Source organism: Anoplopoma fimbria, chromosome 10, assembly GCF_027596085.1.
Source record: "Anoplopoma fimbria isolate UVic2021 breed Golden Eagle Sablefish chromosome 10, Afim_UVic_2022, whole genome shotgun sequence".
NCBI classification, from domain to species: domain Eukaryota; kingdom Metazoa; phylum Chordata; class Actinopteri; order Perciformes; family Anoplopomatidae; genus Anoplopoma; species Anoplopoma fimbria.
The window spans coordinates 4194157-4221417 of record NC_072458.1 but is presented as its reverse complement, the minus strand read 5'-3'; the positions used below and the strand labels follow the sequence as shown (position 1 = coordinate 4221417).

General features: G+C 41.1%; 1 protein-coding gene across 2 annotated transcripts; it reads left to right on the top strand.

Moving 5' to 3' along the window:
* The first annotated feature begins 1569 nt into the window (after positions 1-1569).
* Positions 1570-15969, top strand: pdcd6ip (programmed cell death 6 interacting protein). Of its 2 annotated transcripts, none has more exons than XM_054606473.1 (18): positions 1570-1882; positions 4649-4703; positions 4787-4856; positions 5466-5593; positions 6293-6446; positions 7116-7216; positions 8501-8617; positions 8762-8984; positions 9829-9952; positions 10301-10478; positions 11518-11629; positions 11883-12052; positions 12526-12774; positions 13175-13309; positions 13456-13550; positions 13771-13888; positions 13993-14183; positions 14887-15969. In XM_054606473.1, exons 1-18 carry the CDS (start codon positions 1677-1679, stop codon positions 15071-15073), a joined length of 2613 nt encoding a protein of 870 aa, XP_054462448.1. In that variant the 5' UTR covers positions 1570-1676; the 3' UTR covers positions 15074-15969. The 2 variants fall into 2 exon arrangements, with proteins under 2 accessions (XP_054462448.1, XP_054462447.1); XM_054606472.1 differs by having other exon boundaries at positions 8486-8617.
* Positions 15970-27261: the final 11292 nt, after the last annotated feature.

Below are 27261 nucleotides of genomic sequence, written 5' to 3'. Positions count from 1 at the left end.
GGATCAATTGTTTGAAAATGAACACTGTTAGGGAATACAGGAATATGCACTATTATAGCACAGTACAAACTGACATTAAATGGCTTTACGGGTGGCTCCTGTAAGAGTGTGTTTAAAATACTGTAATTATAAAACATTATATATTAAAGTTGATATTAATAGAGATACAAAGTTTTCACATTTTAAGTAAGGCATTATTAAACTAATGTGTACACGAACAAAAACGAGCAATAATAATTATGTGGCTGTTGCTTTGGGCTGAATGCAAAAACCAAAAATTGCAAACAGTGTCTAAATAATTCACCCTCTTTTTTTCATGTTTTATTGTCTAAAAACATTGAATCAAAGTAGGTTCAGTATGTCTTTTTTGACACTTGGTCAACAGAGTCCGTATTTAGAAGATGGGTCATGCAAACAAGTGGACATTCTAGATACAGGTGTATTATACAGGTGTATTATACTACAATCTCTGTTTAACTATATCTCCATTTAACCTATTTGCTGCTCATTTAGGTGTGTCCTTTCAATGGGAGGGAAAACTCCAAAAACAAAATGGCCTGAAAAAACATGTTAAATAAACATGGTATAGAAAATGGACATTTTAAAATAAAACCAAATGGAATTTAATAAAACGGCCGGCAATTATAGCAGCTATTACAAAGATAAGCAGGATGGAATAACATACTGTACCAGTCAAAAGTTTGGACACACCTTCTCATTCAATGGTTTTTCTTTATTTTTATTTTTTATTTTTTTCTACATTGTAGATTAATATTGAAGACATCCAAACTATGAAGGAACACATATGGAATTATGTGGTAAACAAACAAATGCTCAACAAACCAGAATATGTTTTATATTTTACATTCTTCAAAGTAGTTGAATGAGAAGGTGTGTCCAAACTTTTGACTGGTACTGTAAACTTATAGTAAGCACATAAAAAAAAATGATGGCTATATTATATATATTTTGTCTATATTTATAAATGTAGAAAGTTGTTGATTGTCTATCTGTAAAACTGTGAACACCTTTGGCCTCTACAGGAGAGTGTTGTGCTGTATATATGGTGTATATTACTAAATCATTTGTGTTCAGGGCCCATGTGATATTGTGGCACAGGAATACAGTACACATTAGAAGCAGGTGGAGAGGAGAGGTGGGTTTATAGGCCCCACAAAGAGTATGTGTGCACTTAAAACAGCTTTGGTGTTCAGACACAGCTCCCTTTCTCTCGGTCTTGTCTTAAAACTCACCTGTTCCTCTCTGCCTTCCCCTAGGGTCTTGATAATTTGGATTGCTTGTGTTTGGGTGGTTGTTCGGTTTTAATAGATATTCTTAGATTTCATTATGATTAAATTAATTAATTAATTTAAATTTTTATTTTATTTTTTTGTTTGTTTTTAGTGTTTTATTATTATATTTGATTATTGTGATTGTTCTACCCTGTGCAGCACCTTGAGATTTCTTTGTATTTTAAAATCTATATTAATTATTATTATTATTATATTCCCCATCAACCCCACACTGAGTCTGCGCACTGCGCATGTCCGTTCCCCATGACGTCATTGGACGTTGCCTGTCAGAATCCAGGAAGTGGGATCGCTCGCTGTTGTTTGTGTTCGTTGGTCGCTAAACGTCTGTTTTTCTGATTAAATACATCGCTTTTACGGGCCGAAATGGCGACGTTTATTTCAGTCCCGTTAAAGAAGTCATCCGAGGTGGACCTGGTGAAACCACTCTCCAAATTTATCACAGTTTCCTACCCTGCGGGAGAGGAGCAGGGGGAGTACATCCGTGCGGTGGAGGAGTTGAACAAGCTCCGCAAGAACGCGTTGGGAAGGCCGCTGGAGAAACACGAAAGCGCCCTGGAGCTGCTGCTCAGGTAGACAGTCCTCATTGTATCACACGGATGAGTTATCTACCGTACTATGTGAATACTCACAGCAGACATGTTACCTGTCGGCGGTGAGTTGGCCCGGTCACTGCCGCACCCTGACGTGTTAGCTTTTTGTTGCTAATCTGGGAGCTAAAGTTGGAGCTACATTGCTGGGGGGCATTTCTCACCATGATAAGTGACTCATGCAGGGTTCCTTCAGAGGCCAACTAAGAGTTCAAGAGGCATGTTTACGTCTTTAATGGACAGATAACTAAAAAAAAAAAATGTAATTAGTCAGGTTAGCTGAGCTGGTTATGATTTAACCTTTTTGTTTATTCATGGAAGTGACTTCAAGGAAAGTGAAACTCTTCATGTTTTTACTTTAACATTAACCTGATTTTCCCTAGGTTGAAACACAGAGCACATATATACTCAAACATGATACAATGCTTGGAATATTATTACATAACACATGTCAGACTCCACCACAAAAGCTCAAATATAACTGTAGGTCAGTGATAGAATAACATGGAGCACACCCATCCATCATCAAACAACCTAATCATCAATCAAACATCTTCACCTGCCAATATTGATATGGAAGATCGATCATCCGCTGACTCGTGCTGTTCCTGAGTTTGGTGTAGCAAAGGTGACAGCTACTAATAATATCTTGTGAATTCCCAGGAGGATCACTTAGGCCTATTCTAAACTCCTGGGCACCTTTATAATAGTTACAGGAGCTATGTATCTACACAGCGTCAGTGAGAAAGTCTTAGCTCTCCTGTCAGTTGTCACATTTAGGCCTTCATGCAGTTCAGCCGAGGCCTTCTGTCCACTGGAAGACACGTGATCAGACATCCAGGGTGGCTAGAAAAGAGAATCACAGCTGTTCATATCAGCAAACAGAGATGAATATAATAAAGTATAACAATTGTCTGTCTACGAGACTCAGAAGCAACATAACACATGGAGACATGAGCTACAGAGAAGGCCTGTATTCTCTGCCAGTTGACTTTTTTTTTTTATTACAGCGGCTGTATAATACATAGGACATATATAAACATAGTGTAAAGAGCAAAAGAGTGTCAGAGTGGTAACTACTTTGCATAGAGGAACTGTGACACGTAACATGTTTTATGTTTGTTCAACAAAGTTCCTTTTGTATCCCAGGCTCCATTTACTGTGCATGGCTGTTGTTGATTCTTGTCTCGCTCTTATTCAATTACCGGTTTACAGACTCATAATAAATTATTGATTGCGCGCTAATGCAGAATCCCACGGAGGACTAAGTTAAGCTGCTCCTTATCTGTCATATCATGTATGAAAACCAATCAACTGTTGAGTGACTAATAAAAACCAATATACTATATTCATAGGTGACATACCGATGCAGACTTTGCCCTCTCTCATTTCAGTCTTTGTCCTCTATGACTCATTAGTTATTTAATGCACAGGGTTTGCCCAGATTACGTCAGCCAGGTATGCACTTGCCAGGGGCTGGTTGTTTATTTTTCTCTAGTTACCCTAACATAAAAATGATCTCAATACAGACCCTACATTTTGATAAAAGATAGAACTGGTGTCAGATCTATTGACCTATAGCCTCAGTTTAGGTATACGCATTTGTATTTAGAAAAAATTAGCTCGATAGGTGCATCCCTGGTTTATGTCAACAGTTTATAAGAAAGCATTTGAGAGAAATGTTGACAGAAAAAAAAAATGGATCTTCACTGCCTAAAGATGAAATATTTCTCACACTATCCAAAAGGTTAGCCCATTGTATAATCTGGCGATCTAACTAACTAACTAGCCAAAAGGTATGGTGGTTTATTAAAATGCTTTGTGTGTAAGATGTAGCGTCTGTGGGTTTGTAGATGCACGGTCTTGGCTAATAAGCAGCATGGTTCAAGCTAGCATGTCTGTCCCTTGCTGACTGCTAGCATTGCCACTCCTTGTCTCTCTGCACATGTCGTCTGTCAGCCATGTGCCAGGTAGCCAGGGCGACGGGCCCTATCCTTTTCAAAGCTGCGTTGACACACAGCTATTGTGTCGCCATGGAAACGATTGTTTTGTCCAGGTTGTCTCTTTTTTTCTTGAGTTAAATGGTAGGCAAACCTCATCTCAGCTTTCCTCTGTGCATATTTATGTGGTCCTTGAGTATCTGAATAAAAAAACAAAAGGAAAACAAACTATATGTTTTTAGTTCTATATAGAAAGCCAGTCTTTGTTTATTTATACCTTTGCATTCCGGCCTCAGGGTTTATGAACTGGTAACGGGGGTTTCCCTAACTGTTGTCATTTCTAATAATAGACTATTTTTATGACACACACACAGATACTGATAACCCAAAGAGCCGAGGAGCCGTCATTGACTGTGTGTTAGTGTGTGTGTTTTTGTGTGTGTGTTTGTGTGTCTGCGTGCGCACTGCAGTGTGTTTGCCTGTCCTGATATTTTTTCCTGAGTCATTGTCAAGTGTCCAAAATGGCAGAGCTTCCTCAGACCTCAGATCAGCTGTTATGTCATAATAATCACTACCCTTCAACCTAGTTTCTCAGTTATGATTTATTGTTCACATTTAATGTTTATCTCCTTTTTTTAAAACTAAACTTTAACTAAACTTCAAGTTCAATGACAATTAGAAAAAACACATTTCCAATGAAAAAAGATTACATTTTATCTGTAGGAAAACAATCAGAGCAGGTATGTTTGGGTGTGGACGGCGGATAAGAAAGCATGGTTTTAATCCCACCATTTCTTTCTCTCTCCAGATACTATGACCAACTGTGTGCGGTTGAGCCCAAGTTTCCCTTCTCTGAGAACCAGGTAACTGATCGCACAGCACACGTGGATTAGAATTAGATCCCACAAGAAGAACTTGAACACAAAGCGTCTCTCTGTTTCCACAGCTCTGCTTAACCTTCACATGGAAGGATGCCTTTGATAAAGGATCGCTGTTCGGTGGCTCGGTGAAGCTCGGTAAGATCAACCTCAATCGCATTTGTGTACAATATCTGAGCACGCTGCATATATAAGAGTTAAAGCCAATCTGCTGCTTTGTGTTTCTATCTTGCTCTATCTCTCACGCATACACACAACAAATAAGAACCAGAGCTTTCTCAAATACATTTAGTTTTTTTTGCATCCAGAAACAGGCCTCATAAGGTGCCTTTTAGGGGTTTAAGTAAAAATTTGACTCGACTTTGAGTATGTTTGTAAGAGACTGATTGTTGAGTTCATTCTTCACATTTATTCTGTTCACGCTTGATTCTTTTGTCCTCCGTGGTGAATTGTCGGAGCTCATGACTGGGATTTTTATTCCAGTGTACTCCGGGCGAGAAAAATGTAGAATGAAGCGGTATAAAGTGTTGGTTGAAGAAAATGCCAACCCCACAAAAACAGCAAGCAGTCAATATCAGACACAGTACTCAAGGGGTGAAAGAACGATGTCACTTTGCTCCTCTGTCATCACTTTTTTAGCTGTGGGAACAAAACTGAAAACGGTCTTAAGTGGAAACCAGCCACTAGGCTATAAAAGCAAAAAGGCACTCTAACGAAGGATTTGTGTTTTGTTTTTGTGTTTTGCAGCTTTGGCCAGTTTAGGCTACGAGAAGACATGTGTGTTGTTCAACGCAGCAGCGTTGGCCAGTCAGATCGCCTCCGAGCAGAACCTGGACAGCGATGAGGGACTGAAGGCTGCAGCCAAATACTATCAGGTGGGCAGACCTACACACTCTGTGATGAACTGCTTGGTTTAAGGAAACCTGGTGAAAATGAATCTATTAATTATGACTGTTGTACTGTTTTGTTATGGGTAGGCAGATAAACTCTGTTTTGGTTCAGATGTTAACTGGAAGCAACTTTTAGGAGTCTGTTCCAATATTGTTTATTGTTGTTTTCTTTTACAAGCATATTGAATATATTACTAATGCAACTGTGCATTAAGCATTTTAATGTGTGTGCGAAACACACCATCATTTATTCTTTTATTTCATATTTGTTTTTCCTGAATATTTACCGGAAGGAAGACCATATACCATTCATTCCTATGCGTATCAGAGTTGGGACAGGGACGTGACTTAAACAAACAAGAAAAAATAGTTTTACTCAATGTACACTACACTACCACTGGTGTTTTCTTCTCTCCTTCAATAATGGCTATTTCACTGAAATGAAAACTGTATATTTCAGACAAATCAAATGTATTTTTTTAATTTCAAATAGTTTTTCCCCACAAAGAATAAGAATTAAATGATTAAATCTTCTCTTTAGGTGATGTCTCCACAGTGTGACACAGGAAAATCCTGTTGTAATCCTGTCTAGCAGATTTATCTGATATTTTACGACGGACAATCATTGTCAGTCTTGGCAGTAGTGTCTCATCTGTCGCTCTCTTTATCCGTCTCACTATCCAGCTGGCTAGCGGAGCGTTTGGTCACATCAAGGACACAGTGCTGTCAGCGCTGAACAGGGAGCCCACCATGGACATCGCTCCCGAGACTGTGGGAACCTTGAAACTCATCATGCTGGCCCAGGCCCAGGAGGTCTTCTTCCTCAAAGCCACCTCAGGTACCAAAGGACAGACGCCTCAAGGGTCCAAACACACCCATAGTCTTCACTTAGAGAGTGAAGTCTTTTCAGTGTGTCATTATCATTTATCTCTGTTTCTGTCATGTCGATACTCAGAAGAAGAAAAAACACCAGCCAGTTTTGAGTCCCTATTTTTAAAAGTGTATCATAGAAATGGACCACTTAGTAATTTGCTTTAAAATGTGTCTAACAAGTTTATGAAAACTGGTATGACAAATCTGCCTGTCAACGGAAAAAATATCAACCTAAATAATGCATTTTTTTTGCCTTAAGATTTATTTAGAACTATGGCAGCAGCCAGCTTTGATCCAGCACAGCCTCTGTCCCAGTTCTGTCTACTAAGTTGCTTATTAGTTTCAAAGCACAGTTTTGTAGTTACATCATAAATTAAACTCGCATTTAAAACAAATTGACCTATATATTCTGCTGAGGTGGTTGGTTGTTGTCGAATAGTAAAATGTAAAAGCAATTTCTTCAGTGCGGTGTAGAAACTGCAGCTGCAGACCGTTCTGAATGTACGACCGCATGTCAGTTATCAGTTAACTAACCGGTTTTCTGATCAGCTTGTGGTGTTCAAGAACACAATTTCTTATATTGATTATATTTTGGTTGATATGTACTGTTAAAAGTGTCTTGTTCACCCAACAGACAGGATGAAAGATGCTGTCATTGCAAAGCTGGCCAATCAGGCGGCAGATTACTACGGCGATGCCTGCAAGCAGTGCCAGTACAAAGACAACCTTCCCAAGGTATGTGAGGGACACACCTGTAAGTCAGCCATGTTTTCACTGTGGTGAAGATGGTTGGTTTGGTGTGTGTATTGTCTGATTGTGCTTCTTGTTTTGTATGGGTGTATTTCTGAAAAATAGACTTGAAGAGTGTTGAGGACTGTCTAAATTGCAACTTCTCTCTGTTCCGTTTGATCCATTTCCATCCTGTTTTCACTCTTGATGAGTTGGTTACTACTAAACTGCAGTTTGACTTGTTTTCATTCTGATTGGTTTCTCACCATCTAATAATGGGCATCTGAAGTACTGACAGTCTGACTGAAACACTCACAAACAAAAACACACACAACCTCAAGTTCACACTACAGATTTAATATTTTTGAGGTGAATTAAATCAAAGTTAAGTGAACAGCATCAAATGTGTAGCTTGCATCAGCTCAGTTCAGAATTAGCCTCGTTATAAGACAAAATCCCTGTGGCACCCTAAATGACTTCATTGAAGTCACCTGGTAGGTTCTTGATTGTGAGAGGCTGCAAGAGCTCATTTTTTCTTAAATTTAACATAAATTTCCAAATTACTAGAGGTCCCCATGTAATAGTAGTCCTGTGTAAACAAGGCTTTAATTTGATAAACTGCTTGACACTAAATACTTTTCAATTTTTATGTTATGTTAAAGCTTGTTATGCTACATTGAGAACAGTTTATTGCTTTTAATTTGGCGTAGATGTTTCGTAGTAAACGCATTCATTATTAAAGATGTCTCTTAGTTTGGACACACGAAACGAGGCCAGGAAATGTATCCATTTCTGAAAAAAAAGCAAGTGTCTTTGTCTTCCTCGCGTGCACAAAATCAAACACACACATGCATTGTCAAAGTCGCAAACACATACCCATACACACACACACACACATGGCTATGGGATGTTTGATGAAGGTGTAGCAACTTTTGATGAAAGATTAAACACTCATGGCCTGTTCTGTTTTCTCTCTCGTTGTCTTCCTTTCTTTCTGCATCCCTCGTGGTGGTGGTGGTGGTGGTGATGGTGTTGGCGTTGGCGTTGGCGTTGGCATTGCGTGTGCATGTGTGTGTGCGCGCACTTGTGCTGTGTTTGTACACCTCTGACTGCTTGTGCCTGTTTGTGATTGGCTTTCGTGATGCAATTTGTGGTTTGACCTTGCTGGTGTGCGTCTGCCCTATTGTGGTTTGCATTGCCATCGTGCGTGTATATATATATATATATATGTTTGCGTCCCTGTGTGTTGCTCTGTGGTTGCCTCTCCCTGGTCAGTATTTTTATTTTCAGGAAGTGCTGTCGGTGCTGGCGGCCAAGCACACCATCATGCAAGCCAATGCCGAGCTGCACCAGAGCGTCATGTCCAAGCAGAAGAAGCGCTTTGGAGAGGAGATAGCTCGCCTGCAGGTGTTACAGTTTTTCACATAGCTTCCTAATTCTTATGTCACCTTCAAAAGCTCGACGTACATGCCTTGAAGTTTCTGATCAAAAACGAAAAAAAAACATATTCATGGAGCAAATTTGATCCTCACCATCTTTTCATCCCTCCAGCGCTCAGCAGAGTTGGTGAAGACGGTGGCGTCTGGTTACGACGAATATGTGAGCGTCAAGGATCTAAGTGAGAAGATCAACCGAGCCCTCGTTGCAGCCAAAAAAGACAATGACTTTATCTACCACGACCGCGTGCCTGAGGTCAAGGATCTGGAACAGATCGGCAAGGCGGTGCTTGTCAAATCTACCCCCATCACAGCTCCACTCAGCCAGAAATTTGCAGGTAAAATACACAAGACACTCGACACGGTTCCTTTGTTGTAAAGATTGTTTTATACTCAGATAGAGACACATACAAGTATCTACAACTGTGTCAGAGATAAAGCGCTGCGTCAAAGTCTTTGATCTAGGTAACATCAGAAACTTTAAAGGAATAGTTTTGATATTTGGGATATACGCTCATCACTTTCAAGAGCTAGATGTCTCTGCTGGCTGCATGGCAACCTCGGGGTGAGAATTTAGTTATTGTTTACAGTGAAGATAAATGTCTGGCACATAATTCACCATGAAACTGCAACTTTAAGTTTTTACACTTCAGTTTTGTACAGATTAAACAAACGAGGTATAACATTTTAATAAGTGAGCTTAAGAGGTGCTGCAAGGTGGATTTTGTGATCTTCAGACAGAGCCAGGCTAGATGTTTCCCCCTGTTTCCAGTCTTTGTGCTAAGCTAAGGTAACGGCCGCTAGCTTTAGCTGTATTTTAACAGTCAAATAAGAGTGGTTTTGTTATTCCCATCTTACTCTTGGCAAGAGAGAAATAACTTTATATCCAAAAATATGAAACTTCTAGCTTTAATATTGGATCTTTGATGATTTATGCAGCCTAGTCAGAAACCTCTTTTTTTCAAAGGTTTTTATTTAACACAATATAGTGCTGTGCTGAGAATTTCTGAAGCATCATTCAATGACATTACATGTAAGACGGCAGCATAGCCTTCCATTTAAGTCGCTGACCCTCTTTGTTTTAGCTTAATTTTATCCAAACTCTAAAAATAGGATCCCAAACGTATTGTGTATTTGTATGTTTTTTTTTTCAATCAGTTGTTTATCTTGTTATCTCTTCAGACTTGTTTGAGAAGATGGTCCCCATGGTGGTGCAGCAGTCCATGAGCATTTACACCCAGAGGAAGGCTGAGACTGTAAACAGACTGGTGGGAACGATGAGGGAGGCCACCAATCTCTGCAATGGGTACGCTGTCCTGTGTCTGTATGACCGCATGTTACTGTGCTTGTGCACGTCAGTGACAATACAGGGGAAACTGTCTTCCTGTAGACGTGTCCATGAGTGCTTGTGTCTCCATGCATGGATGGATTTATTAAAAATGTATAACATAATGATGTATCAGGTACCATTAAAATGTCGATAGAAGGATTTGTGTTTGTATTATAGTGCCCTTAATAGCAGTACTTGTATCACTCTACTTGATGGCACTAACAAGCTTACCAGTTTGTGCTATTTTGCCCAAAGAGTAAGGTGCAAAAGTTGATGTTTGTGGGGACCTTAATAACTCACAGATGCTTTGTAACTGTCCATCAGGGTTTTGGCATCCCTAAACCTGCCAGCTGCTCTGGAGGACCTGTCAGGAGATTCTATCCCACAATCCATTGCTGAGAAGGCCCGAGCCGTCGTGCAGCTGGGAGGACTGCAGAGCATCGAGCAGCTAATCAGAGATCTGCCCGAGCTTCTCACCCGCAACAGAGAGATCCTGGATGAGGTCAGACACACATTACCACACTGAATTATAGATATGCAACTGCACTTTGCAGATCACAAACCACGTTGATCTAACCATAACCACCAATTTATTTGAATAGTAAAGCAGGCACTTTTAGAACAACAGCCTTTTATAACAGCTTGTTTGTCATGTGGCTTTGCTTTCCTGACAAAGAAGCATATGGATGTAATGCTTTTTAGCAGCTTTACTATCACCACTACCAGAAGAGCACATGAATGCTAAAAACTCATAATTGTCCCTAATGGCGCAAATCCCAGAAAAGTATCATGACTGAAATCTAATCCACTGATCTCTGGGCCAAGGACTGTCTGTCCGCCAGCTTCAGCCAACCAATTTATGATTTTTTTAAGACATCTCACTGACAAACAAATAAACAGACGGGAGTAAAAACAAAAAACACACAAACTGCTTCCAAGTTTGTTGGCAGGGTTGTAAAGTCCAAACCCATAATGTGCTAATTTCTCCCAAAAAGTAGTCTGTGGTGTTGACAAAGATCCATTACCACAAAGTATAGTTCTGCTGGCAAAAAAGTAGACTTTCTATTATCTATTATTATTTACTAGCATTTCTGGATGTTAGAACACATGAAAGTAATGCTGAAACAATTCATCAATCAGATGATTGAAAGACATTTGAACAAACGCAGGAAATGGGCAACAATTTTGATAAATGTTCTGCTCTTCAGTCTTCTATATCTGGAAATTTAACATTTTGGACTGTTGGACAGACAGATGAGGAATTTGAGGACATTTCTTGAGCTCTTTGAACTTATGTGTGTTTTTTTTCTTTTTACTGACACTTTATAGACAACATTGTTCATAGATAAATCAATAAAATCAATTCTTAGTTGGTGCCCTACATAAAGTAAGGGTCTCCATAGTTGCAATGAAATGGCTGAGTAAAAATATTCTGGATTCTAAAATAATCCCCCAAAATACTTACACATGTCCCAAAAATGACAAACTGAATAATAACGGTTTAATCACTCTGTATGTTTGTGTGTTGTGTGCGTCTTCAGTCTCTGAAGATGCTGGACGACGAAGAGACGACAGACAACGAGCTGAGAACCAAGTTCAACCAGCGCTGGAACAGAACCCCCTCTGGAGACCTCTACAAGCCCCTTCGCGCAGGTAAACACACACACACACACACACACACACACACACACACACACACACACACACACACACACACACACACACACACACACACACACACACACACACTTAAACACTTAAACTTGCCCTTATTTGTTTTCTTTTTTTTCATGAAGTTTGTGTCCATGTGATCCACTGTGGACAGATGCAATACTTCCTTCCTCTTTCCTTCCTCGTCCTCTTGTTGCCTCTAACCGTCCCTCCCTTCCCTCCTTCTCTCTCCCAGAGGGCGCTAGCTTCCGCAACATCTTGGACAAGGCCGTACAAGCGGACCAGGTGGTGAGGGACCGCTACACCACCCACTGTGACATGATCGCCCTGCTGTGTAAACCGGAGAACGAGCTCAATGCTGCCATCCCCTCCGCCAACCCGACCAAGACACTGCAGGGCAGTGAGGTATGTCAGCTTCCACTGATGTCTTGTTTGTTTGTTTGTTTGTTTGAATGGCCAGATAATGTCAAGCTTTTTCTTGTTACGGTTCGTTTTTGAGCTTACGGTTTGTCCCCTCATCCTAAAGAGTTTTGTGTTCTACGTAAACATAAAAAACACCCAGTGGACATAGTGTGCTTTATGGCCCTGTCCCTCCTCCCAACAGTAGCTCCATTTTTCATTTTGCTTGCTGACTTTGCATTGTGTGTCACTGGGGAACTTTAAATAACCAAGCAAGCAGAACTGGGTAAGCACAAGGAAGAAGTGCTAGAAGTCTCTCCACAGCTACACTATTCACGCCAAAGTGAAAAACAGCAGTGTATTGCAGTCATCATAAGGGCGAGAGGTCAGGGATCGATGTAGGATTGAGCACTGAAAGTGATGAAGTAATCAAGATGGTCGTGCTTGGCCACTCGTTCACTGTGTCCATCTTCTCCCAGGTGGTGAACGTGCTGCGCTCCCAGCTCGCCCAGCTGGACGAGATGAAGAAGGAGAGGGAGACCCTGGAGGGAGAGATCAAGGCCGTGACCTTCGACATGTCTATCTCCTTCCTGACGGCGCTCGGCCAGGATGGGGCCATCAATGAGGAGCAGATGTCACTCTCCCAGCTCGACCAGTTGTACGGCGCCTACAACCAGCGGGTACAGACCACCGTCCGCACGCAGGAAGAGCTGCTGGGACAAGTTCAGGTACACATATACGAACACACACCCAGTCTGAAGATTTTTGTTATTTCAGAAGAAAATGATGATTGGGCCGTTAAAAAAGTTCATGAGACCATTTCTTTATTATTTTTCTACCCTCTACTAGCTTAAAGAATTTGCTTATTATGACATTTGACATTCTTGTGATGTAGAGCAAACAAAAGGTGAATTTTGTAATTTAATCTATGAAGCGTAACCTATATAGAAAAAGACACTTGAAAGCAGACCACACAAGTGCAGATTCCTTCCAAAGACCCAGTTTACCCTCTTATTGGCAAAGTCCCACTGTGTGTGGAGAAATAACTGATGGTCTGCTCTACTTAAACACACTTTTGTTCTAAAAGGTGTTAGCAGTTAATCCCCTCAATCTGTGATCTCCCTCCAGACATCCCACCAGGGGTTCAGCAGTCTGAAGCAGTCCAACAACGAAGCCAACCAGAGGGAGGAGGTCCTGAAGAAGCTGGCTTCAGCCCATGACAGCTACGTTGAGATCAGCAACAACCTGCGCGAAGGCACCAAGGTACTCACTCAGCACAACAACACCGGCACACACGTGCATCTGCAAGGATGCGCTGTACTGCAGTAATGCATAGCCTGTCGGAAACTTTCTCCTTTTGTTGTTTCAGGTGATTAATGTTTGTCCTCATTTGTTTGCCCCCACCTCAGTTCTACAACGACTTGACGGAAATCCTGCTTAAGTTCCAGAACAAATGCAGCGACATCGTTTTTGCTCGCAAGACAGAGCGGGATGAACTACTTAAGTATGTACTTTTCTGTTTTTTGTGCATTTGATTGATTTGTGTTGCAGTCATATCAGCTGGCCAGGGAGTTATAAAGTAGGCCAATCACCAGTTTTATATATATTTCTTTCTAGTTTGTAGTCTGATTAAGATTTTTACACTCAAGGCCAATTCGAGAATTTGTTTCAAGGTGTTGCAGTAAAAGAATGAGAGCTGATAAATGCTTGAATTCTTGTTTCAGGGACCTGCAGCAGAGCATCGCCCGAGAGCCCAGCGCTCCATCCTTCAACGTCCCTGCCTATCAGACTAACCCAGCTGCCCCTGCTGGTGGCCCAACGCCTGCACCCAGGACCGTCTTTGTAAGCATCAACACAAAGCCAAATGTTCAATACCATTGCAGCAGACGTGAGGCCGACTGTAGATATTTATCTGTCCTCTCTCTCTCTCTACTTGCCGGACACAGCAGCCTCAACAACCCCAGGCGAAGCCCCAGCCACCAGCCAGGCCTCCTCCACCGAGCGTCACCCCTCAAGCAGCCTCCACCACTCCCGTCAATCCACAACCAACTGGCCCTCCCAACAGCAACCCACCACCTGTGGCCCCACCATCCCAGGCCCAGGGACCACCTTACCCCAGCTATCAAGGCTATCCAGGGTGAGTTTCCAATGACAGCATCCCGATTTCTGAGAACAAATTTTCACCCTCGTAGCTGAGAATGTTGATGTCAGAATAAAGTGAACATGATTTGATGCTCCTTATAGCTCCTTCTTATAATTACAAGCAAGTCTTTTATGCAATCTAAATAAATTGACCCCTTAAGTTGCACTAAAAACAACATGTCTCTGTACTGTTCGGTAAATAGGCAGCAGTAGCCAGCAGCATGTTAGCTTAGCATAAAGACTGGAAGTAGGAGGAAACACATTACAAAATGAACACATTACATTTTTTTGGTTTAATCTGCACACAAAGCGAGGTGTGAAATCAACATGTTGTGGTTTTATGTGGAGTCAACCAGCCGTGACACCAGGGTAGCTGTTCCCTCCTGCTTTTAGTCTCAACATTTCATACATTTAAGTTTAAAAAAAACAACAAGATACACTGTGTTAATTAGTGAGCTTTATATGTGCTGGTTGGCAGATTTTTGTTTTAACCTTTAGACCGAGCTGTTCCTAGTCTTTAAGCCAACCTGCTGCTGGCTCCAGCTCCGGACTTACCACACAGACATTGATCTTCTCATCTTAAAAAAATAAAAAGCAAATAAGCACATTTCCCAAAACATTGAAGTATTCTTTTAACGATTGATATTTGTTTGACATCACTCTTGATGTTTGTTTTCTCTGTTGTGATGTCCATGCAGGTACTTCCAGATGCCCGGCTACAACCCCTATGCTTACGGACAGTACAACATGCCCAACATGCCCTACATGCCCTATCAGCAGGCTCCAGGACAGGGAGGCTACCCAGCAGCCCCTCCTCCCGGACAGCCCTACCCTGGCTACCCCCAGCAACCCCCTCAGCAGCAGCCCTACTACCCTCAGCCATAACTCCCCCTCTCCATCCTCTCACTCCTTATCTCACCAGTTAACACCAAATAAAAAAATACCCCCAGCAATAACACTTCATCTCCATTAGCTCCCCTTGTCATGTTTTGTTTTCTCTCAATAACAGCAGCGATAGAAACCCGAGTGGAGGGCGACCTCAGAGCTGCTTTGCACTTCTCTCTAAAACCCTTTATTTCTTTGCCACTTTCTCATTTTCACCCCACCTCCTTTTATTTCTATCTTAGCTCATGTTTTCTGGGTTCTAACTGCACTTTTTCCTAAACTATCTTAACTTTCATCAATGCACTAACCCCTTCTTTTGCCCGTAAAGGTTATTTTTTACGTACTCATTTTCTAATGGTTTTTGTTAATCGTTTAATTTAAACCCTAACTGGTTTCCATTGTCTGCTGTACAACACGCATGGAGGCGCACAGAATCATAGGGTGGCTCTTCGTTCCCTGGTTTGGGTGTTTGTGTTGGGTGGGCGGATGGGTGGTCATCACGGCCACATCCTCACCCCCCCACCCACTCAATCAACCCCCAGTGATTCTATATTAACTATATTCCTATTTTTGTAATGAATACTGACGCCTCGCTGATGTATAAACCTATAAAAAAAGAATGGCCTGTAGGTTTTCTAATGTAGATGATGACTGTTGAGAGTCTGTTGCTCTCTTGTTTTCTTTCGCTCTTTTCTCTCTCACCCAGGGAATGTTGGTATATTTCTGTGTTACAATCAGACGCTATACACACGGGAGAAATGGCTCTATTATATAAATATATGTATAAATAAGACTCTGTATGTGGTTAACCGAAACACTCTGCGTGCTGCACTCTCATGCTCTTTGTGTTTATTTTTATTCCTCAGCTCTAATGTGATTAAAAACATCAACAGCCAGCCAGAATTTGTCTGTCTTCACATGTTGGATGTCCTAAATGTGCGTGTGTTTTTATCAAACTGTGGAGATTGTGTGAAGCAGCCAGAAGAGGGCAGTCCTGTCGCTCACAGAGGGAGCAGCATCTGAGCAACGTTCGGTTCACCTGCCATTGTCTCTCCTCTCAGCCCAATCGGGGACTGAGCTGTGCCATCCGACGAATCGGTCGCCCTTTGACCTCCTGAGCGTTGGGTTCAGATCCCGTTTAGATGACATGCAAATTACGTTGCATTGAGGTCGTGATCTCATCCAATCATATTTTCCCCTGCAGGTGATTTCTCCACAGACAGATTTCATCCCCAGATATTTATTCAGTGTCAGGAGACGCTAATGCTTTCACATATCTCGTGTGTGTGTGTGTGTGTGTGTGTGTGTGTGTGTGTGTGTGTGTGTGTGTGTGTGTGTGTGTGTGTGTGTGTGTGTGTGTGTGTGTGTGTGTGTGTGTGTGTGTGTGTGTGTGTGTGTGTGTGTGTGTGTGTGTGTGTGTGTGTGTGTGTGGCATGGAGGCAGATGGCAGCGCAGTGTGATGTCTGGAAGGATGCATGGAGATGTTGGCAGAGAGCTGCTGGTCCCCTGCCTGCATCCATCACTCCACCTCTCTCCATTTTCCCCTCTATTCTTCCCGTCTAATCTGTCTTCTGGAGTTCCTATCTGCTCGGGGAAAAAACCCCACCATGTTTCACTTCAGTTTCTCCCTATTCTTTGTTATCCTTCCTATCAGACTCTCTTCATCATATGTTGCTTTTGCTTCCTAGCTTTTTTTTTTTTCTGTATACCACCTGTCATTTTTTATTTTTTTTATATCAGCTGCTCTCTCTTCCATTTATTTGTCCCCTCTCCCCTGGCTCTCCTGTCTTTGTTTACCATTCGTCTGTCCTTGCTGCCCAAACTGCACATCTTTGGCACTGACTTGTCTTCACTGGTCAGTATCTCTTGGCTCATAAACGTCTCATAACATCACAGTGAAACTCACAAAGAAGGAAACACTTTTAATCAGATCTAACAGTTCACATCTCCAACTGGAGGTGACGACAACACACACACACACACACACGTTCCTCTTTATCTATCTATACAGCATGCCGTTGCTGCCAAAGCCAATTGTGGCTCTGGATGTGTTTATCAAAGGTGTCTGTGCGTCTCAGGCGCTTAATTTTAACAAGATGCTTCCCCACAAGAGGAGTGTCATATTTTAATTGGTCTGAAACGGAATAAAGGCAGCGAACAGAGCACTACGGTGACAGGTATTAATTACCTTCTGCCTAATGGCTCCCAAACTCAGCACTCAGAGCCACATTGGTGCTCACACTGTTCTTACTCCCCCACTCTTTTTCTCCTCATCGCTTTTCTCTCCTCCTCACCATGTGTTTGTCCGCTATGGAGCTGAATTGAGGGTTTTCTTTGGCTATGATGTTGATAATTACACAGACCTACTCTATTAGGGAGCATATTATCTAATACAATGATTCACTGGTACCAAAAACGTTACCCCAGGTGCTACTTCCACATTTGCCAGACGGTTAGTGTAATGATTGTGCAAGACGTCAGCTGAACTAATTTGAAAATAGAAATTATGATCAAAACACCTTGCAATTGAGTTTGAAAACTAACTAATTGGCTAGTAACTCTATACAGTTCGCGTTAGCTAAAAGTAAGAAAAAAGGGTTTTTCTTTAAGAGTAATGTTTTTAATAGTCAGCTAAAAAAAAGGAAACATGCTTAAAATGGCTAACCTAATTAAAAATAATGAAGAACCCATTCAAATCTTTATTTAAGAGTAATGTTTTTAATAGTCACCTAAAAGAAAAAAGGAAACATGCTTAAAATGGCTAACCTAATTAAAAATAATGAAAAATCCGTAAAAGTAATGGGTAAACATTTAAAATAGTTAGCTAACGCTTGTTGGCTTTAATAATGATTAAGCCATTGCGATATTTATTTAAAAGCAATGGGTAATGTTAAATAGTTTAGATAGCCAGCTAAAAATAAAAAATGTTGAAATGTGCAGCTAAGCTAAAACTACAGATACAACGGGTGGAACAGTCAGCTAAAAATAACGGATAACAGTTGAAATGGTTAGCATTAACTAACATCAGGAAAATGCTATTAGTGTTAGCTTCTGACCAAACAGTTGGAATTGTTAACGTAAGCTAAAAGTATGGAATAAATGGTCGAAATAATTAGCTCCCCTTAAAATGATTGTAAATGTATAAACAGTTCTGATATTTCACAATGTTTTAAAGCCGTGGGTAAAGTTAAATGGTTGACTGGTTAACGTTAGCTGCTAGTATGGATAAATTGTTTTATTAATTAAAGCGGCAATCCTTAAGAGTTCAGTCCTGATTGATTGAGGTTTCCTATTTGAGTGAAAATAATGGATTTGTGCTGTAGAGTTTAGCAGTGTGGAGTCTTGGGCCACTAGTAGCTATGACAACAAATGCATACCAAACTGACTAAAGATTGGCAGTTCTTTTGTATAAAAGAAACTTCAAACAATCCGTGTTCAGTATGTTAATTGATAGAGTTAAATATCATCCAGTTTAAAAATTAGAAACACGACTGGTAGTGTCAATGTCGGGGTACTTTATTTCATCTGACAGAGCTGATCGGGCAGACAAAAAGCTAGGGAAGCACTGTTGTGATATACCTGTTTGAAATTAATTAATTGTACGTACTATGTTTTTAATTGAAAGTAATGATCGTTTTAATCATTCTTTGTTGCAGTAAAGTGTGCAGATGCTCTGGCTGTCTTTCTGCTTTTTCTTTCTTTCTTAAAGTGAACTGTGAAGTATAAATGTGAGAATCTATAAAAAAAAAACTAGGAATGACATGGTGCTAAAAATCTCATTTATGGTGTTAATTTGATCAGTCTATCAGCTTACAAGTTGCCAGTATCGGTGCATGAGCGTTGGCTGATAATTTTGCCTCAACGGAACAGCTCTCTGGCCCTGGTATGTGAGGTTTTTTCTTTTCCATAGAAGCGAGATGCCTGAAATAGCTCTGATTGACAGGTATAGAGACTCAGTTACTATAACAACTACCTCCTGGCTCTCATGAGCACTTCTCTCTCTCCCTCTCTCTCTCTCTCTCTCTTCCTCTCCACCCCCCTCACCTCTTCTCTTTTCATTTTCCTTTACCAGCTCTCCTTTTTACCCCCCGTCTCCCTCTCACCCCCTCACTATGTGCATGTGTGGGTGTAGAGGGAAGAGATTATGAAAAAGAACTCGACTGCAATATTCCTTCACACAGGGATGTTTGTGTTGCAGGATATAGAGGCCTGGCACTAGCTATTGGATCTAACCTGTGTGGGTGAGGGTAGGCGAGAGTGGGAAGATGAAACATGCTTATACAACACGGGCAAATAAGCCTTTTATATTCTTTTTGTGTTTCCTTTTTGGTGCTTGTTCCTCTGTCAGGTTGAGCTGCTCTGCTTGTGTAATCAAGTCAGTCCAGACCGCGCTGTGTTCCTTCATGCATGCGTGCGTGCGTGTGAGTGAGCGTGTGTGGGTGTCATTGCATGCGTGTACGCACTTGTGTCAGCAAGCGGCACAGTGAGGCCACCCGATATGATGAGTGAATTTCAAGCACGATAGAATCCAGTGGGACTGACACCAGAGAGCGCAGAGAGAAAGTGTGTGAGTTTGTTTGTGTGTGTGTGTGATGCTGGGAAGAAGACGGACGTCATTGCTGCCACCTGCTTTAGTGGGACAAAGGCCAGACACATACACACACACTTGCATATGCAGACAGCCAAACAGAGGTCAAAGCAATCTCTTTACATAGCATTAATGATATGATTTACTTAACCTTCTTTTATGCTCAAATTATCTCAGGCCCTCCATCCCCTCCTGTCAGAGTGCAACCGCTCCTCTCCTCCCCCCTTGTCCCTTGCCTCTCCTTTCATCTCCCGGTCTCTGAGTCATCACACAGGGTGAGAGGTCTGAGGAAAAACAAGCTGCCAGAGTTGGACATGCCATAACAATGCAGCACCTGTCAGGGTGTGTGTTTGTGAGTGTACCAGTGTGAGTACATGTGCATGCAGCTGTCTCAGAGTGTCTGTCATTAGGAGAGAGGAAGGAACATTTCCAAGTCTTACTGTAAATACAAAGACACAGAGACCATCCATATGTGTGTTTGTGTGTATGCGTGTGTGTGAGCTCTCACCGCTGTGGCTTTCTCCAGAAGTTGCTCTGCTGCTTTATTGATTGGTTGTCTCGCTTTGTGGCAGGAAATGAGATGGCGGGTCTCAACACCTGTGTGACCCAGGCGCAGAGAGCTCCTCTAATGATCTGAGCTCGACTGCCTGGGTCTTGTGCTTCAACCGGCTACTCACTTGGCTCAGACCTGATCAATAGCACTCCCATCAGCCACTCGCGCCGCACTGAAGACAGTTACTCCTCCTGTGTGTGTGTTTCAGATCAAATAATGAGAGCACCTGTAGTGGTCTCTACTCCCTTCTGCTTGGTGCAGAAGTTGACAATCTAAAAAATTGAGCTGTGCATCAGGCTGCGTGCCTAACTGCTTTGATATTGATCTACTTGATGCTGCAAATTGACCAGTGCGACTCTTATCTGTGTTTTTGTTGTAAACTTGTGCTGTTCTGTCAGCTTGGTGGTAATTTGAGGGCATTTCTTTACCGTTCACACAGAGAGGGGCGATAATTCAGAATTAATTAGGCTACGATACACGGGGGAAGGCACAGCCCATAATAAGACATTTAAAACAGGATGGGATCTGGTATCCAAGTGCAGGGTATCCATAGAGACCGTTGCTATGGCGGAGAGAAATCTCACCTCATTAGGAACAAATATAAATAGCCCTGCGACTCGGCTTATGGTCATGATGCCCACGGCTGAGAGAATGAGCTCAGAGGCTTCCAGGTCCACAATACAGAATGACAGTAAGGATGCAGAGAAAGAGGGAGTGATAAATGTAGGAAATGATTTAAGATAATTAGAAAAAGGAAGGAAGGAAGGAAGAAATGAAGAAGGTTTAGATGCAGGGAGGGAAAAGATTGAGTTCCCTAGGATGGAGGAGGATGTGTGTGTGTGGGAAAGAGAGAAGAAGAAGATGGATGAGGAGAGAGGTTCTCTGTTGTCTGATGAAAATCTCTGAAAATGTCAACCTGTTTGTTTTAATACCTGAACTAAATCAGAACAGAGAGCTTCATGACCCCACGTTTTTAGTAATAATGCTGAAATGAAATCAGTGAATTTACATGCAGTGTGCTTAAAAATCAAATCAAATCACCAGACAGATTCAGGCAACATAAAAGCAAAATAAAGATAAAATCCCAAAATAGAACTGCAAAAAAAAAGAAAAAAGCATGATAATGAAAAAGTATAATGAGATGGTATGGATGACTTGTGGATGTCTTTTTTCTTCATCTCCAAGAACTGACTTCTGCAGAACTGGCATTTTTTTTTATTTTTCCCAGCAACGTACATAATGAGCGAGGAGGGGACAGAAGAGAGGCGAGGGACGGTAGGAGTTGTGGGAGGAAAGATGGGAGAGGGGGCTGTGAGAGGGTGACAGCGAAGTGGGAGAGGAGACAGATGGGGCGCAAAGAGAAAAACTTGAGATATCCACCACTGATTGCATCAACAGGTCTGAGCCCCTCCAGGTATGCTGCAGTGCACCACAGTATTACTACAGTATTGACTCATCCCATTGTTGAAATGTCCGGAGGTCCTGTATGGACTTTATCCGTCTCACTGCCTCTTTGCTTCCTGTGTTTTACTTTCTCTTCCTCTTCCTTAGAAGCCTGCTGTTTATCGTCAATATCTCTCTGTGTGTGTGTGTGTGTGTGTGTGTGTGTGTGTGTGTGTGTGTGTGTGTGTGTGTGTGTGTGTGTGTGTGTGTGTGTGTGTGTGTGTGTGTGTGTGTGTGTGTGTGTGTGTGTGTGTGTGTGTGTGTGTGTGTGTGTGTGTGTGTGTGTGTGTGTGTTTCTTTGACATTAAATCATCAACTCTCATTGAGTTGTTAGTGACATAAGACACAAGGCGCTGTGTGTACTGTATTATTCCTAACATAAAGGAATATGTAAGGAATCTAAATTTTTCTGTTAGTAGTCGTAATAATTGGAACATAACAGCAACTTCCTCTCTCTCCCCTTTCTTCATTAATTGCATTTAAACTGCTGAAATTTAGCCCTTTTTTTATGAGATTATATTAAATCATATTACACAATCAGAGATCCATTTGCACATCAGTGGTCGCTGTGTAGCCTTTGCAATTTTTTTACGGCATGCTGGTCAATTAAGGCAGAAAAAGCAGAGAGACTCCCTCCTCTCAATGCAAATAAACCTTAAAAGCTTGTGCAGGCTTTCTGTTCTTCAAAGCTAAATGGTTTTTTCCGCCTTTCTTGTGAACAGTGTGTTTTCAACTCGGGGAACAAAGGTGTCTGCGACTGAAAGATGAAAACTGCGACAACTGATGAAGATGGTATAGAGTTCAGACGTACGATTGTGTGGGCTGTCTAATTGAGGAGATTGTTTGATTCCTCTCCCTCTGCGTTTCTCGCTCTGAAAAACCTGTCAAACTCGCAATCAGCGGAAAAAAACCCAACATGCATAGAAGGATTGGAGGAGCGCAGAGGGGAAAAAGAGTGGAGATGGAAAGACGGCGTTTAGGAAGAAAAGGAGGGAGTTTACGCCCACCGCCTAAAGAGATGAGAAGACAGGCAGAGGAGGGGAGAATGTGTGGAGGAAGCAGTGTGTGAGTGCCAGTGCTCATCAGCCTGTCAAACATCCGTTATAGACCACAAACCCACACAGCCATCGCTCTGCTGAGGTTTATCACTTAACAGGTGCACTTATTTCACCTTCACAGACTTCTCATACACTCTACACTATATATGTGTGTGTGTAGGTGGCCACACACACGCACATTGAGATTGAGCCTTGTCCGCAGAGCACAGACCCATCTTGGATGATTTCCATCCAGCGGGGGGTGATCCACAGTGAGTCACTATCATTGATCAGAAAATAAAACCAGTCAGGAGGATTCTTTATACTGATGCTTCCTTCACCCGTCTCCTGAGCTCCTAACCGTTTTAGCTCTGCACTGGCACAATCTGAGTGCGCACTCTCAGCCCAACCCACGTTTGAACCCGTATTATTCCTCACTGTGCTCATAGTTTTGTAATTCTGACTGCTGACGCACTGCATCTAAATTCATCATCCACTTTCCCGAGGGGATTACATCAGGGCTTTGTACGATTTTAGTTTTTTTACCTCCTGTACACCCTAATATGGGTACAGTTTAGACCACAGGAGCCCCTTCAAAAATGGTTATCTGTTTCTATTGTGGTTTAGAAATTAAGCACCAAATTTCACCTCTAATTAGGATAGTCAATCCTCATAAAATCAGTGAATTGAAACCTTCTCAAGGGGTTCTTCCTATATCCTGGACCCTACATTGTGATCTGTTCTGCTATTTTTAAACTCCTTCTCTCATCCCTACAGTGACTCCATTAACGATTTCAGCAGTTTAAAATTAATTTGGAAGCAAATCTTTCATTTATGATGCAAAACAGCAGTGATATCTGCCCGCATCCTACCAATAAGAACTGGGATATGTGTGTTACTAATGTAAACACTGTTGTGATGCAGATTTGTGACTCTGGGAAGATTATACACTATTTTAGGGTCCTTTCTGAGGATCTTTCACGAACTGTTTAGCGTATAAAACAAGCTCCTGTGGGATATTAACAATAGTGATCGTACTCTGAAATCCATTAAATGTAAATTACCATGATTTTTTATTACTTTTTGAATCATTTTAGAGTAATAGGTTTTTCTGACATAAGCACTAATGATGCTTTATCATAGAGATTTAAATTTTCTTTCATAAATAATAAATATATGAAATATATTCTGTATAATAAAAATGTGATTAGATTTAGTGTGCAGTCATTGCACACCATGGGCCATGGACAAGTTTCCTCTTATTTTTGTTCATATCCACAATTTGAAACAGACATTGATTTCTTGTATTCACCAATCAACCAATTCACAAGTGGTTGAGAGCACTCTTACCATCATGAAAAAAAACCATCTGGTTTTTACAATCCACAAATTGTACGACACAAGGAATTGAGTTTTAAATTTGGGGAACATAAAAAATTGAATGAATATCCTAAAATAAAATTTAGATTATTATATGTGTAAGAGTGATTATAATGCTTGGATTGAATGTGTGGGTTTAAGAAACTCTATTGGTCCATTGTTCCCAAAGAAGACTTAAAAAAACATTGAAATTATTGACGCTTTTGAAAGTCACAAGTTTAAATTTCTTTAACAGTACCTTATTTTCATTACTGATGAAGTTCTTCTTACAGTTTTTTTGTGGCCTCGCTCCAGTTCTTGTACATGTGGTAAGTAGTTTCCAACGGCACAACACCTGCACATATACATAGTTTTAAGGGGGCGTTGCCTATTTCAATAATAAACAATTGTCGACATGCCTCAAATTTGGGAGTCAACATTCACCACAAGTTAGCAGAATGCTGCTGCATGAGGCCCAGTAAATACTAGTGCAGTACAACTAAATGCATTTTAGCATCTTATAACACTATACAGAAAAAGTACAGTACTAATGAATGCAGGTATGATATGTCAATAATGTAACTATAACATGTACAGCATGGACAGAAATCCATAAATAGTATGTACTGTAGAATGAGTCTGGTGATGTGATAACAGTACAAACAGCAAGCAGGTGTGTAACTTGTTCAATGCGGTTAAAGTTAAATACAGCTAATAAAATATAGATAACATTAAGGATATGCAAATAAAGAAGGCAATGAACCTGAGGAATATGTAGAGTATCTTTATTAGGACCACACTTTGAAACTTCTATGTGTATTTATATATTATCCTTATGATTTGGACAGTCTGCAGCAATTTATTTAGGAAGCCTCCACTCAGCAGGTTTACCTCATTTGAATAAAGAAGCTGGAAGTCTTCGCAAAACATCATGAAGACCATTACTCTTATCCTGAGCCAAAGTTCACATGAAAACAAAATCATGAAAATTACGTATTCTTAATTAGAATTAATGTAGCCTAAAAGAAACGCTGCGCTGCTGCGTCTCACTGAGGTTAAGAAGCAAAGGATGAGGTCTATTTGTCTGTTTCTTGTCTGTGGCTGTCTAGTCACCCGGCCACATGCTCCATCATAGTTTAAATATGCATAGCCCGGGCTCTGAATATTCATGAGGCCCCTATTAATATTCATGAGCTTCACTTGTTGAGGTGTCACTCGATCTTTTGTACACACATGCACACACAGACATTTACACACTCTGATCAAAGGAGATAGCTGTGTCTACATGTGCAGATTCATAAGCAGTGGTGTAAGTTACTTTGATGCTGTGATGTCATGGTACATAAAAATGCTGGCCTTCTGTTAGCAATCAAGCAACATCCATAAAACTAGTAACTTTCTTGTAACTAGTTGTAATATAATGACATTTTGCTTTTTTTGCTGAAAGTTAGATGAGACACATGTTTGTTCGACATTAGAAGTTAGTTCAGGCCGCTGGTTAGCTTAGCTTTGACTAGAAATTGGGGAAACAGCTGGCCTGGCTCGCCCATAAACACCTCTAACGATCACTAATTAACATGTTATATACAAGCCAGGCAACAAGTGGAGATACAAGACAGTTAACTCCTCACCGCAGAGGAAAAAAACACCCTGTTAAAGTACGGATTGTATTTTTTACACTTTATTATGTATGGATTAAACAAACAATGCTATCAAACGTGTTAATTAGTCCGATTTTTAGGTGCTGGTAGGCGGTTTTAGTTAATCTTTAGACTTTTTTCCTTTCTAGTCTTTATGCTAAGCTAAGCTAATTAGCTTCAGGCATCAGCTTCATATTTACTGTACAGACATGAGTGAAATCAATCTTCTCATCTAACTCTGAATGACTATACTTCCCCAAATGTCAAACAATCCCTTTAAATAGCATACCATAGGGAATAAAAAACTGCTCTTTAAAGTGGCAATAGACAACACAGGACAGTACTGGGGACAGTAACTGCAAAGACCTTATATTGAAACTCTTTGGTAATCGGGGATAGCTATCCTCTTCCTGTTGTGCTTTCACAATGTTTGACGCACTTCCTTTGTGACGTAAATCACATCATTTCTTGGTAGATCGTACCAGGTGGCAGACAAATTTGCAAAGTGAAAGCGATGCTTATAGGGAACTAATCTAAACACCAATGGAGTCATTATTCTAGCCAATACATTGTACAATCAACATTTACTTCATAATGAAGTAATAAAAAAAAGTTAAATCAAAATATATCTATTGCCAGTGTAGTATTCAGGGTAGTGTGTTGGTAGATAGATATATAATATCATATGGACTTACTTCATGTGTCTACCAGAAGAGAACGGAGTTTACCCTTCACAGCCTGCCTAAGAGGAGGGCCACTCTTATCCTAATTCCAGTAAGGTCTTTAAACAGACACCACTGCACCTCAGTGAGGCTCTGGAACTGATCTAACAGTATGACACCGACATGGCCGATGAAAGACACACACACACACACACACACACACACACACACACACACACACACACACACACACACACACACAGTCAGCTGTGCACTTTCTAATGAGGTGTGTTTATGTAACAAGCCACAACAGAAGCTGTATTACTGTGCACTCTCAACGGGAAATGAGCGCCACAGAGTCTCTGTCCTGTAGACACACATGCCAACCATAGCGCCAGAACCAGCAGACAGCAGGTGTGTGTGTGTGTGTGTGTGTGTGTGTGTGTGTGTGTGTGTGTGTGTGTGTGTGTGTGTGTGTGTGTGTGTGTGTGTGTGTGTGTGTGTGTGTGTGTGTGTGTGTGTGTGTGTCTTTCATGGGCCATTCTGTAGGACAGATTTTAGATTATACACACAACAGTTGTCTGTGGATAACTCCATTTTGATTTAGCTGCATTTGTTCCTATTAACTGTCATGTGTGTGTGTGGAGAGAGAGAGTAGTGATGCACACACATAGCAATGTATGCTTGCTTTTGCATGACGCACATCCTGAGGCGCTCAGTCATATCTGCAGTTTTGTAGTTATAATATTGAGTCTCTTAAAGGTCATGTGTGTACAGTATTGACTGTTGTACAATATATGAAGCAGTATCACAAAAACAGAAACAAATCAAATACTTTATTATTTACTTTATATTTTGATATCAATAAAGTGAAATTAACTTGTAGCTACTAGCGAAATGAAAGTG

Excerpts from the sequence above, each read along its gene's own strand:
- pdcd6ip (XM_054606472.1), top strand. The coding sequence starts at position 1,677 with ATGGCGACGTTTATTTCAGTCCCGTTAAAGAAGTCATCCGAGGTGGAC. Across the intron at positions 7,217-8,485 it reads ACAAAGACAACCTTCCCAAG|TATTTTTATTTTCAGGAAGT; the intron begins GTATGTGAGGGA and ends CTCCCTGGTCAG. Across the intron at positions 10,479-11,517 it reads ACAGAGAGATCCTGGATGAG|TCTCTGAAGATGCTGGACGA; the intron begins GTCAGACACACA and ends GTGCGTCTTCAG.